This window comes from Acomys russatus, chromosome 12 (genome assembly GCF_903995435.1).
Source record: "Acomys russatus chromosome 12, mAcoRus1.1, whole genome shotgun sequence".
Lineage (NCBI taxonomy): Eukaryota > Metazoa > Chordata > Mammalia > Rodentia > Muridae > Acomys > Acomys russatus.
Genome location: NC_067148.1, coordinates 3,543,009 through 3,556,826, shown reverse-complemented (window position 1 = coordinate 3,556,826; position 13,818 = coordinate 3,543,009). Strand labels below are relative to the sequence as shown.

The following is a 13,818-nucleotide window of genomic DNA, read 5'->3' as shown; positions in this document are numbered from 1 at the left end:
CCGGCCTTTTCTCCAGCCCGGTACTTTCGTTTTCAGCGCCGAGTCTGGACGGGTCCGGGAGACTTCGTGGACCGCGCCCCTCAAACCCCCTTCGGACGCAGCTGAGCCGCGCAGGGAGAGCTGCAGGGAGATCTCACTGCGCTTGCGTGCAGTGAGAGAGCGCCAGGTGCGGGTGCGGGTGCGGGTGGAAGTGGGGCGCTCCCACTCGAGCCTGGGGTCTGCTGCCCGCGGGTGACCTGTCATCCAGGAGAGAGAATTCAAGCCGGGCCACCCGCCGAGATCATGGCGGTGCTTGGCGCCCTTGCCCCCCGCTGTTCACACTGCTAGGGTAAAATGACTTGTGCAATAGAAATTTCTCCCCGGAAGACATTGCATCCTCACACTTAACCCTTGCTTGCCTCACCTCCTGGCCCCTTCCCCTCACTGTAACGGTTTCTTCTTTTCGCAGTAGTATCAGCATTGATCCTTCCCCCGAGCCTCCGCCTAGAAGCGCGTGCAACTGGCTCCTAACTTGTTGGGTGTAGTGGTTGCTTGTGTTGACTCCCCAGCCTGTGCCCGGAGACAGCCCAGTAAGTGTTCGTGGACATGAATGCATTTGGAATCTCAGTGTGTATCAGCCCATACCGTCTTCCTGGAACTTTAAAATGATATTTAGTTCCTGCAGAACCACTAATGGAAAAATTATCATTTAAAAATAATTCCTGAACACTACCTAAGAGTTCTGGGGTAGGTGCATAGATGGGCGAAAGTTGTTTTTCTCTGGCAGAGATGAGTCCTTGGTTGCTCTAAACTTGTAGGTTTTCCGATTGCTTTCCCAGTCCCAGTGATACATACAAGGTTTCAGTTGAACAAATTGTGGCATGCTCAGCGCATACCGTTTAGACCATTTACCAGGCACTATTTAGGATTCAGAGCATGCTAATAGCAAACCTTATGCCCTCCGAGGCTAGGATGCTTACAGTGCCCTGGGGGACTGGGAAGGTTGATGAAGATGCTCTAATAGACCTGCAAAACGCAACAAGGCACACACCAACGGGAGCTAGATGTGGTCGTGACAGGCAGCATTAGGAAGAACCGATTGTTGGGAGCGGCGTGGTTCAGCTTGTGCGGCAAGGGCTGGAGTGGGAGGAGAGGATGATGCAGGCACCGAGAGGTGGAAGGAGTCAACCCATGACTCGGTTTGAGCCAGGTAATTGAGGGTGCTCTTGCCAGTCTTAGGTTTAAGGAGACTATGAACTTGATTCTGGGTTTGTTAAATGAATCTGTTGATGCCCCTGATTTGAATCCAGGGCTATGTATGTACACACAAGCACCTGCACTGAGAGACAGGTGTAAGCTGCCTGAGCCCTTGGCTAAAGGGTTACAGGGTGGCCTGGCCTGATAGTCCATCACATTTGCTTTTAGGCATGCCTCTAACAGGGAGGAGGTAGCCATTGGTGTGTGCTTCAACACAGTAAATAAACCAGACATTAAAAAAAAATCAAATTACTACACAGACATGCCAGAGTGGTGGACCCAAGTCTTTCTTAATGGTATATGAATTGGTGGCTAGCTTTGTACTCTACACATTTCCTTGCTGTCCTTTGGGAGGGACATTTGTGCAGGAGACATGGCTTCATTCCTGCACATAAGTGTTGAAACACACACACACTACACACACACACACACACACACACACATCTCTCCACACACTTCCATATGCCACCCTTCCTTAGAGGTCTGGCAGGACTAGAGTCACTTTACCACGTGTGAATGGGTGTGTATGTACTCTTGTATGATTGTCACGGATTGCCATAATCCTCAACCTTTCGGTTCCGTTATAAAAACCGACTTTATAGTTATCTGAGCAGATAAGTGTTGCTTTATTCTTTCAAGTGGCGTTTGTTGTTTGAACATTTCTCTTTCTGAGCCAGTGTAACCTTGTAGGCTAGGCTTGTGCTCAGTACAGTTCAGGCCGACCTTGAACTCAGGGTCGCCTTGACGTAGCTTTCCCACGTGCTGTGACCTCAGGTGTGGCCGCCCAGGCCTGGCTTTTGTTTTCATTTTTGAACACCGCTATTGGGGGTTTGCGGGGACGGCTCACTGCACGTAGTTCTTGCTGCACAAGCACGGGGACCCAAGTGTGCATCACCAACACTCACATTTAAAACAAAGCAAAGCCAGGTGCAGGGACACATCTGTGGTGTCGGCGCTGCGGAGCACAGGCTGGAGGAGCCAGGGCTTGCTGGTGAGCTCACCTAGCCAGCATGGGTAACGTTCCTGTCTCAGAAAAATAGCCCAGAGAAAGGACTGAGACTGATAGCTGATAGTAACTTTGACCTCTACACATGCCTGCCAGCACATACCCAAAACAAAACAAAAAACCAAAACCAAGCCAACCCCAAAACACAACAACAACAACAAAAATCCCTGAGATTTAAGAGTTCTTTGTGCTAGATTTATCATTTGCTGTAGACACAAAAGAAAATTTATTTCTTTTAAAACATGTTTAATAAAAAACACTTTCCCTAATGAATCGTAAATATAAAGTATCAACTTAAACAGGAGAGATGGCTCCATGGGGTAAAGGTCTTGCTGCCAAGCCAGAGGACTTGAGTGCTATTCTCAAGACTTATGTGGAGAAGACGAGAATCAGCTCCTGTAGGTTACCCTTTGACCTCCACTCACGTGGTGTAGTACATGTGCATACATGTACACACACACACACACACACACACACACACACACACACACACACCAAAACACTAGCTTTTAAATGTGCTGTAATATGTAGAAAGAGTTTTTGGAAGTGCCTGTGAGTTATCTTAATTCAAATTACGTTTTCTACTTGTTTGATAAAAAGTATAAATTCATTTTAAGGTAATATTTACTGGATACATAAGGTGTTACCTGACATGGGTTGTAAATACTCTGAAACAAAGCATACTGAGGAAAAGCTAGTGTTCCCATGGCAGAGGTGCTCACCACAGAAAGCAGATAGCCAGAGTGTGCTGCCCTGACATTTGAGTCCTGAGGATGGTTTCTGCAGAAGAAAATCATGATTCCAAAACTCAGTAAGCAAATATTGGGTACAGAGGTCATTCAGGCAATTTTTTCAGAGACCCACAGGATAGAGCAGCAGTTCTGAGGGTGGTGACCTCTTTGCCAAACCTCTGTCTTCAAAAGTATTTACATCACGATTTGTAACAGTAGCATAATTACAGTTATAAAGTAGCAACAAAAATAATTTTATGGTTGAGGGTCACCGCAGCGGGAGGAACTGTATTAAAGGGCCACAGCACTAGGAAGGCTGAGAGCCACGGGGCTGGAGGCTTTGCCTGGGGCTAGAGGTGGCCGTTCACACGTGTGTCCTTTCTGCAGAGCATGTCGCAGTGGTACGAGCTCCAACAGCTGGACTCCAAGTTCCTGGAGCAGGTTCACCAGCTGTATGACGACAGCTTTCCCATGGAGATCAGACAGTACCTGGCCCAGTGGCTAGAAAAGCAGGACTGGTAAGCAAAGCACCCTGGTGAGCAAACAGAGTCCATGTTTTCAGAGAGTTTGTTGATGAAGTGACGTGGAACTGTGCTTACAGAAAACGAGTCACACCAGTAGCCGTAAAACCAAGTTCGCTAGTCATAAAGTACTTTCTATTCTATGTTTAAACATATTGTTCGCTAGTGGCAACAAATTTAAACATCCTGAAAGCACTTGCTGTAAGAAGCCCAAGCCCTGTTAACTTCTTTTTCTTTCCGGAGATAAAATACAATGAATAGGTTTCTTGTACAATCTCTGATGCTTTCTGTAAGTTTTCACATCACTTGTGTGTGATGGAAATGCCATGCAAGTTGCCAATGCTGTCTTGCGATAATCTCAGTAGAGAAAGCAGCGTTTCTTTTATGTGTTTGACGTCATCTCCAGAATGACATGTGAACCCTGGGTCTCCTAGGGAGCATGCGGCCAATGACGTTTCATTTGCCACCATCCGTTTCCACGACCTCCTCTCTCAGCTGGATGATCAGTACAGCCGCTTTTCTTTGGAGAATAATTTTTTGTTGCAACACAACATAAGGAAAAGCAAGCGGAATCTGCAGGTACGGACTGGCTTTGGTTTCACTTGAGGGGTCTCTGTGCTTCCTTAGAGCCTTCATTTGTTTTTACTTGGCAGATGCTACTGAGTGCACACTCATGGGCAATACAAATAAACCCTTTATCGCTGTGAGTTCGAGGCCAGCCTGGTATACAGAGCGAGTCCAGGACAGCCAAGGCTACACAGAGAGACCATGTCTCAAAAAACCAAAAACCAAAAACAAACAAACAAAAAACCAAACTCTTTACGTGGCTAAGCTTTCTAAAGCATACATAAATACAATATTCATTCATTTTGTAGACACAAAGGAGTTTTCAGGTTTAAATATGACTTTGTAAAAACTTTGTTTTGCTAAAAATTGTTCATATTTAGACCAAAAAGGTGGGTGGGGGTGACTTTATTTTCAGAGCAATGAGCTGTAGTAACACATTAATCTCCAAGCAATTCTATGGTCAGTTAGGTCGTAGGCCCTTGGGGGTCCAGGTGAAGAACTTCCAGGAAGATTTGCATCATTCGGGGCTTAGCCATAAGTGGATGAGTGATTTGGACTATACTCACCCTGCCTTGCTTCTGTTGGACTTGTCTTCTACTGGAAGGGAAAGCCAAAGAATGATCTAGAATTCATGACCTTCAATGTCCTCCCAGCGCACCCTTAGCCTGCCTGCCCTGTTTATTCCATCTCACTGAACTCTCTTGTTTTAATAGATATGAAAGGCTTCGTGCAACACAACCGAACCTTTTATCCTAGGTAACTGGAAGCCTTTTATTTTGTTTTCTTTCTGAACATATCTATGAGTTTATAGCAATGAGAAGGAAAATCAGATGCAGTTTATAAAACTTTGCTCTTATGTCATGCTGCTCGGCGGTAACTTGTTATAAAGAACACGATTGCCAGGACTTTACAATACGGCGTTGTAACAGAAGCGTTGAGAATGTTCTGGTTTAAAGTATAGCTGCACTTCAGTTCCGTGTCAAGGGATTCGTTGAGGACTGTCACGAATAGCTCTTACACTGTGTGCCTTGCGTCACTGCATCCCAACAGAAGATAACTCATCTTCAAGATGTACAGGAGGGTGGGTACCAGGGCGTTTATGAAGAAGTATGGGTATGACTGAGTGGGCGTGGTCAGAGTGCACTTGATAGCATCCCTCAGCCCTCATGATCCAAGTGTGAAAATACTTTCTTTTTAAATTAATTTTCTCGGGCTGGAGAGATGGTTCAGAGGTTAAGAGCATTGGCCACTCTTTCAAAGGTCCTGAGTTCAATTCCCAGCAACCACATGGTGACTCACAACCATCTATAATGAGATCTGATGTGCGGTTGTACAGGCAGACAAACACTGTATACATAAATTAAATTGCTCAAATTTTACAAGTTAAAGTGATTTAGGTCCTAATTTATGAAAGGAGTAATTTTTTGCTTATAAAAATGCTTGATGTCAGCTGGGCGTGGTGGCGCACACCATTAATCCCAGCACTTGGGAGGCAGAGCCAGGTGGATCGTTGTGAGTTCAAGGCCAGCCTGGTCTACAAAGTGAGTCCAGGACAGCCAAGGCTACACAGAGAAACCCTGTCTCAAAAAAACCAAAACCAAAAACAAAACTTGATGTTTCAGGGCATGACAGCACACACCTTTAATCCCAGGATTTAGGAGGCAGAGGCAGGTAGAGCTCTGTTAGTTCCAGGACAGCTAGAACTACATAGAGAGTCCCTATCTCAAAGAAATAAAACAAACAAACAAACAAAAACTCAACCAAACAGCAACAACAAATACCTTATGTTAAATTTAGTAGACAAAAGGTAAGCTTTCTCAAGGAAAATAAAAAAATTTTTTTTTATTAAATCAGGATTCTGCAGACTTTCTGCTCATGGTCTCTTTTTACCCAAGAAGTTTTTCACAATTTCAGGCATATAGGTATATAAAATAGTTATACAAATCAGGCACTTATTGATACAAATAAAAAGAAATGTATTTTAAAATAATTTTTGTAATTCTACCATTTATTAAAGAGATCAAACTTACAGACTAGTTAGTGGAGTCCTCGGCTAATATGATCAAATTCAAAGATCTATTAATTTGATACTGAAGGGACACTAGTGACGAACTTGAGCATGTGGCTCTGGCAGGCCTTGTCCGTCTCCCCCATTCCCTCTGCCTTGCTAGAAACAGTTAGATTACATTCCTAAAGCCAGCCCCCAAGGTCTACCCCTTATTGGACCACTTTTCCACCTGAGGCAAACTACCAAGGTCCAGCTATCGAAGTATTGGAAGTCCAGCCATCAAAAAACCCCCATTGGCTCACCTAATTAACATGCCAAATTAAAATTAAACATCTTATCTTAATACGGGGTTTCCCCCTTTACCGTTATAAACCGCCATTTTCCTCTGTGCCATGTCTGCCTCCTCTCTATGCAGAGGCAGTCCTCTGTTGCCATCTCTGAAGCAAATACCCCTGGCCCCTCCCCCTGCTCCCCTCCTCTCCTCTCTGGTCCTCTATCTCCTGTCTTTGTCTTGTATTTCATGCCTTTTGGCCCTGTGGGGCAAATACATCTCTTTTGTGCTGAGATCTTGGTCTTAGGGCTTCTGAGCTAACAACGATCTCTGCAGAATAGGGTTTGGAATGACAGTAGGAAAATATGAAATGCCCCGTTTCCCACAAGCAAGCCACTATGTTACCATAAGAGTGGAGGCTTTGCATGTAGACTCCAACCCTGCAGTTAATCATATGTGTACTCTGTGATCTGAGCCCAGCTATTTCAGATCCTGTGGTGTTGCACGGTCCAGAGGCAGGTGCTGGACACAGCACCCATGGGTGTGCACTCAGAACCGGGCCTGCAGTGGAGTGGAATGGCGTGGCGCTGCCAGGAACCCACTCCAGATTCCTCATGTACCTGACTTTCAATTCACTTGTAGTTCTGCGCATTTGGGAGTCTTTCACGGCTGTCAGAGTTTTTATGATCCTTATATTCCATTCCATTCTGAATCCTAGTATCATCATTCAGTTGTTCTGACAGTGGGTTTTACCCTAACCCTGCATCCAGGATAACTTCCAGGAAGATCCTGTGCAGATGTCCATGATCATCTACAATTGCCTGAAGGAAGAGAGGAAGATTTTGGAAAATGCCCAGAGATTTAATCAGGTACTTTATTCTCAGTGAAAACTAAGGATGAGAGTAGAAATGCATTGCTTATTTCAAGGCATTACCAAGACCTCTCTTAAGACACGGGTGAACACAATTCTGACTTTATAGCTTTAGGAAGGAGAGACGGTCAGATCCAGAGCTGAGCTTTAAGGAAGGTCGTTGTCTAGTGGAGCTAATTCCTAGTGAGGCTCTTGTAGGCAGTGTTAAGAGTGATGAGGATGCTGTGCCATAAGATGACTGGGCGGGGCCATTTCTTTCGGTCGGGATCAGGAAGCTTCTCTCACAGGAGTGGAGGCGCCCAAAGCGTTGGCTTCCTACCAGCACCCACCTTACAGAGGGGTGGCCATGGGAGGTATCCTCAGGGTTCGTGGAGGTGGGAAAGCACACAGATTCAGGCTTTGTTCTGGGTCAGTGACCAGCCAAGGGTGGCACTACTGTTGTGACTGGAGTCACTTGGAGAGTGGTAATGCTGTCTACTGAGGGAGGAGTCAGAGAGCGGCAGGGTGAGAGTATTTGCAGGGCACAAGAGATAAGGAAGGAGGAGAAAAAATTAATAGGAAATAAGAGCTTCATTTGCATAGGATAGAGGCTCTCACTAAATGAGTCAGAGTTGTGGCATACTGTGTTTGGGGTCGTGGTTTTTGCCAGTCATCCTGTAGGTCTTCCTGGCAACTGGGTTTGGCTAGGGTTTTGCAGTTGCAGTGGCATTTTCTACTTCTTTCTTGAGAAGCATAGTGGTAATAAGAGCATTTTGTAACTAAGAACTGGTGGACTTCTCATTAATGTACTAAAATATAGTCTCTTACTCATGCCATCTTGTTCCTGTGTGTCAGAAACACGTGGTAAAGGTGACTGCTATTTCCTTGCGATTAGTCCCATAGTGGTGGTATTGGCCAATCAATTATGCAAAAAAATTATAAAGGCACATAATTAAAATTTTAAATTTAATTTAAAAATGAATTAATTTAATTTAGAAATTATTTAAAGAATTAAATAAGAGGCAGGAAGGTCAGGAGTACCAAGCCATATACATGTTGAAGGCCAGCCTTATCTGTACGAAACTCTTCCAAAAAAAAAAATTCAAACAAAACAAAGAGCGCCCCGTTAATCCCAGCACTAGAGAGAGGCAGACGACTGTGAGCTCGAGGCCAGCCTGGTCCACAGAGTGTGTTCTAGGACAGTCAAATGTTGCTCAGAGAAAACCTGTCTTGAAAAACAAAACAAAACAAAACAAAAAACAAGACAAAATTTCCTGATCTAATTAATAATTTGTATGTGCTCCTAGTAAAATAAAAATCATACTCTGTTTTCTAAATCTGTGCAAACTGATTCTGAGATCCACGCCTTGTGAAAAATAAATGTGTAATAACAGCAAGGCATGCCTGAGAAACTAAGGCAGTGGCTGGGACTCGTCCCAGTGGAATATATAGGCTGTCTACAGCCAACCGTGGCTCAGAGGTCTAACACATGAATGGACAAATGAGAAGGAGCAGGGAAATCGACAAATAAGCTCAGATGTGTGTGGAGATCTGTGGTAAAGATGGCACCACACAGATGGCACCCGGAAATTGTAGGCCTCCCACTAACTGTAATGAGGACAACTGTATGGTCACATTCAGTGTATGCGTGACCTTCCAGCTTGCATGGTGGCGCGTACGTCTAGCCAAGGTCACCCTCGGTTACACAGTGCAAGGTTTCTCGGGGATACATGAGACCGTCTCAGAACAAAAGAGTACATTTCAACTGCTTATAGATCTTAGGTTGAAAAGGGGAGCTCTATGGCGGTGTTTCGGTAGCAGCCATTGTAACCATTACGATGTACCCCAGAAGGCAGTGGGTGCTAAGCTGTACATGATGCTGAGTAGCATCATGAAGAAATGGTACAGAGCGAGGGCATATGTTTGCTCTGATTAAAACATTCCTCAGTGGTGGATGCCTGAAGTGTCATGTGATTGGTACTATGGTTTTTTTTGGGGGGGGGTTATTTATTTATTTTTTTGAGACAGGGTTTCTCTGTGTAGCCTTGGCTGTCCTGGACTCACCTTGTAGACCAGGCTGACCTCAAACTCACAGCGATCCACCTGCCTCTGCCTCCCGAGTGCTGGGATTAAAGGCGTGCGCATTAGTTTCAAAAGACAACGTGTAGGATATTTTAAAGGGTAATAATTGAACCAAAAGCAGTAAAGCTAACGTATCTTTAAGTAGGACAAACTTTCCTCATAGTAGGTTCTGCACTGTGAAGGGCACAGCAAGCGTGGTTGCTGGGCCTGGCTTTCATCTGTAAATACAGATACTGTTTTACTACTCACAGCTAGGCCCAGATTACTGCCTGACATTTACCTAGCACATGTATACTAAGTGAACAGCAGGGCTTAACTTACCTAAGGTGAACAAAGGTCCTGGTTTCTGAGTCTTCTTGGACTGACTATTCCCGGGTGAGTTGAGATTCATATTTACTGTAGACTTTGTGGTTGAGCAGGAGTTCCATAGTCCTGAGCAGCAGTGCCTTTTAATTTTGGTGTGCCTCTGAATCAGTAGGGTAGAGCTGAAACGGGATCTGATTTAGCCAGGGGGTTAGGGCATGCATGAGTTTGCATTTGCAACAGGTTGTTAGGTGAAGGCCCTGCAGGCAGAGTTGACACTTTGAACCACAAGGTCTTAAGCTAACAGTTACTGGGCTGTGTGCATGCATAATCTGTGTGCAGAATTTGACAAACCTGAAATAATGATTACATGGCTTCATTAAACTACATATCTTAGTAAAAGCTTGCACAAACCTTCGACATGAATGTGCCTACATTTCTGTAGCTTTTTTAGTAGTTTGCCAGTGTTTTCCAGGGCCTTGGGAAATGAGGTGTTGTTGTTGTTGTTGTGTTGTTGTTGTTGTTGTTGTGTTGTTGTTGTTTGATACACATATGGAGAGCCTGAAGTAAGATTTTCAATGTCTTTGTGGTGGGCAGTCCACAAGGTATGGAACTGACTTTGGAATGTAACCAAGTGAATAAATGCATCAGAGAAAACAGTGCTGTTAACACTGCGTTTCCCATTGAAGGCGCAGGAGGGGAGCATTCAGAACACCGTAATGCTGGACAAACAGAAGGAGCTGGACAGCAAAGTCAGAAACGTGAAGGACCAGGTCATGGTGAGTGCTGACCGAATGCAAGCATCCCCCCCGTAACCCTGAGTGCTACACCTAACAACTAACAGGCGAAAAGAACAGTCATTCTAAAGTTCTAAACCAGAAGTAAGAAACTGAGCTAGCCGCGTGTCTTATGGCCTCTCCTCTGCCTTTGAAACCCCAGCTTTTTTTTTTCTTCTTTGTGAGACCTTCAGTCAAGCTTGCACTTGCCCTCCCTCATCGTCTAGCAAACAAGATGTTGCACTTATCGGCCCTTTGTATCCACATGCCTCACAGGATGTCCCTGGAGTTATACGGGGCTCCGGGACAAACTTGACCCATCTTCCAGAGCGGTTTTATCCCAAGACTCAGAAGATGAACAAAAGCCACTTCTTGTAAATGCATCCCAATCACTTCTGATTAGAATTAGATGTCTACAGCAACTTTAAGACAAATCCTCAATGACTGAAGGGATCCCCTCATTTCTACCCCACTCCATATGAAGGATATCTGTGGAAATGGCCTCCCAGCCGTGAGGTTCAGTAGTGCCATAAGTCGGGGTAACAGGAGCATGGCCTGGACTCAGGGGCTGCAGACAGCACCCTTCCTAAGCCCACAGTCCTGCAGCAGCTCTGCTCTGCAGCATTAGGGAAGTGTTCCACTAAAGTAGAAAGAGTGGAACCTTAATGTAGCACTAGCTGGGGAAATCCAGAGAGCGAATATGTAGAAAGGTGGTCAGATCCTGAAGGACGCTGATTTTGAGCATGGGCTGAGCTGTGTCTGGATAAGAGGGCCCTGGTAATCCTGGTAAACGCACCGGGACTTCCCAGCTCACCCTTCTTCCTTACAAGGGGAGGGTTTCTGTGAGCTTCTTTTTTTTTTTTTTTTCCTACTGTGTGCTCCATAATACGATTATTAAATCATTGAAAGAGACTCAACTGTGATAAGGAAGGACCAGCATGATGGCCCTGTAGGCAAGTGTGAGGACCTGAGTTCAAATCCCCAGAACCCATTCAGTAAGCTGTGTGTGGCCAATTACATGGATCCCAGCTGTGCTGTGGCTTGCTGGCTGCCAGCCTAGCTCCAGGCTCTAGGAGGGACTCTGTCTCAAGAAACAGAGAAGAGAGTGCTAGAGAGGGATGCCTCCACATGAGTGCGTGGATGTGCACCCACACTCATACACTTATCTCTCCCTCTCCCCTCTCCCCTCTTTCTCTCTCTCTCTCTCTCTCTCTCTCTCTCTCTCTCTCTCTCTCTCTCTCTCTCTCTCTCCCCTACATGCGCGCACGTGCGCATGCACAACACACACATGCAATTATACAGAGAAATCAAAATTTAGACCCTAAGCCAAGTGATGTAAGTTTGATAATTTTACATTTTCTTGTTTTGAAAAATGTTTTTAAATCCTAAATCTCTTTTAATATTAAATATATAAAGGACTGGGAAGATGGCTCAGCAGGATTAGTTATTATGTCAGTTAGAAATTAGTTTCATTTCTGCTTTAGGCTAATTTGTAGGACTCTGGCGAAGTGTAGAGAGATCCAACAACGAAGACTAGTAACATTCTTTGAGTGCTTGACACAAGGAAATAACAGCGAAAAACAGTGCTTTGGTGGAGAAAGCGTGAGGTGGGTGATTCTTCTGGAGGCTACAATGAAGTGATGTCCTTAACGCCACTGAGTGAAGGGGACAACATCACAGAGCTGTGGTTTCATAGCCACCCAACGTGACTAATGCTTTTTGGAGGAGAAGGCAGAGGGCGTATTCCATAAAAAATATACTTCGTTTCTTGTTAAGTCTAATGAGTCTGCAGACATTCATTTTCAGAAGAGGCACTCACTCAGAGTAGCTTACAGTCAACTTTCTGGTCAGTTCAAATAAAAATCCAAATGTTCAGAATTAAATGTCCCACTGTTCTCCAAAATCCATAAAATATTCACAATAGATGGATCAAGATTAACTCTCCCAAGCATTCCTGACTGTTTTCAGCAATGTATGAAACATTATTTCTGCCCTTTGGAAGACTGTAGACATGTCCCTGGTAGATTAGCTCATAGTGGGGGCGATTGACAGCACACTGATAAACACAAAACACATTTTTATTCACAAAATTTGGGTCTGAACACAGCGTGAGATGTAAATGGTTTCCCATCAGTGTACTTAGGGTTTGGAGGTAATCTAGAATCAAGGGAGGTACAAAATTCATGTGTATAGGAGAATCGGTGGGCATGTGTGTCCTTTGAAGTCTCTACTTCTGTTCCATTGGAATGGACGCATGTGGCCTCCGTGGAAGTTCTTTGACTCTTTGGCGGAGTACCCCTGATTTGGTATTAGGCCTAAATACTGCACAGTTGTATTCACAGTCCAGAATTAGAGGCGCTTGACCAGGGCAGCCTGTTTCAAGCTGGTAGGACTAGCCTCTCCTTCCTGTAACTCTGGACGGTGTCTTCATCTCCTCTGAGTGTGGACAGACTCAGTTTTCCATACGTGGCACTCAAATGGGCTCATTCATCCGCTTTCTAGACATAGCTGTCCACGAAATCACGTGATCAAGAAGTTGTCTGTTCGTAGTCACCCCTGCCCAAAACTCTTGTTCGTCTTTATTACCATAGGGGCCTGAGACACAGAGGCAAGCTGACACTGACCTTTCTTTAATAACCCGCCTCCCTCACTGAGTGACTAATTCAGAAGGTAGGGATGGAGGGAGGAGAGGTGGGGTCTGGGCTCCCCAGCTTAACTCTGTGCTGGTTCTCATTGTAACTTCAAGGGGGAGATGTCCAAAGTCTTCAGTGCATCACACAGTCCTCTCTTTGTCGGTGGGTGAGCTATAGACAGTGGGCGAAGAACGGTAGTGAGATCTCAGTCCACTGCCCTGCACTGGGCCAACAGTGGTGTGGTGTGGAGACGCAGGTCTAAGGCTGACCGGCGTATTAGAAGGACTGAGCAGCAAGGAGGTCACACCAGGGCCGAACCTGCTCATACGGCTCACGGCAAACGCGCCGGCGGGATATAATACACCGCTCTGACTCTGAGCTGGAGCGATTGGAGTGGCTGCCAGACCATGCCGAGGTGTAGTTTGTACAACTTTTCTTTTTTAAGATGTGTTTATTTACTATATATATGGTGTTCTGACTACATGTGTTACATGCGTGCTGGCACACCAGAAGAGGGCACCAAATCTCATTATAGGTGCTGGTGAGCCACCATTTGGTTGCTGGGACCACAAAAGAGCAGCCAGTACTCCTAACCTCTAAGCCATTTCTCCAGACCCCTGTACAGTGTTTTTGTTTTGTTTGGTTTTTTTTGTTGTTGTTGTTTGATTGTTTTGGGGTTTACTTTTGGGGGGAGGGGTTGGTTTTGTTTCTTTTTGTTTTTTGTCCTAATAGTGTTTTTTGTCCAGGGCTGTCACCCAGACTTGTTGGTGCTACAGTGTATTTGAAGTTTCTTCAAAAATTGACTAAGGCTTTAAGACTGAAGAAATATGCAAG

The 13,818-nt window shown here is 45.1% G+C and overlaps 1 protein-coding gene and 1 pseudogene across 1 annotated transcript in view; one reads left to right on the top strand and one right to left on the bottom strand.

The window, feature by feature from the left end:
* Positions 1 to 13,818, top strand: part of Stat1 (signal transducer and activator of transcription 1) — a 47,365-nt gene continuing 33,547 nt past the window's right edge. Inside the window, 6 exon segments of the mRNA XM_051153802.1 lie at positions 1 to 166; positions 449 to 569; positions 3,361 to 3,491; positions 3,929 to 4,073; positions 7,111 to 7,209; positions 10,265 to 10,354. Of these exon segments, the coding sequence (XP_051009759.1) occupies positions 3,364 to 3,491; positions 3,929 to 4,073; positions 7,111 to 7,209; positions 10,265 to 10,354 (462 nt within the window). The 5' untranslated portion in view covers positions 1 to 166; positions 449 to 569; positions 3,361 to 3,363.
* Positions 12,199 to 13,310, bottom strand: LOC127196647 (transmembrane protein 209-like; annotated as a pseudogene).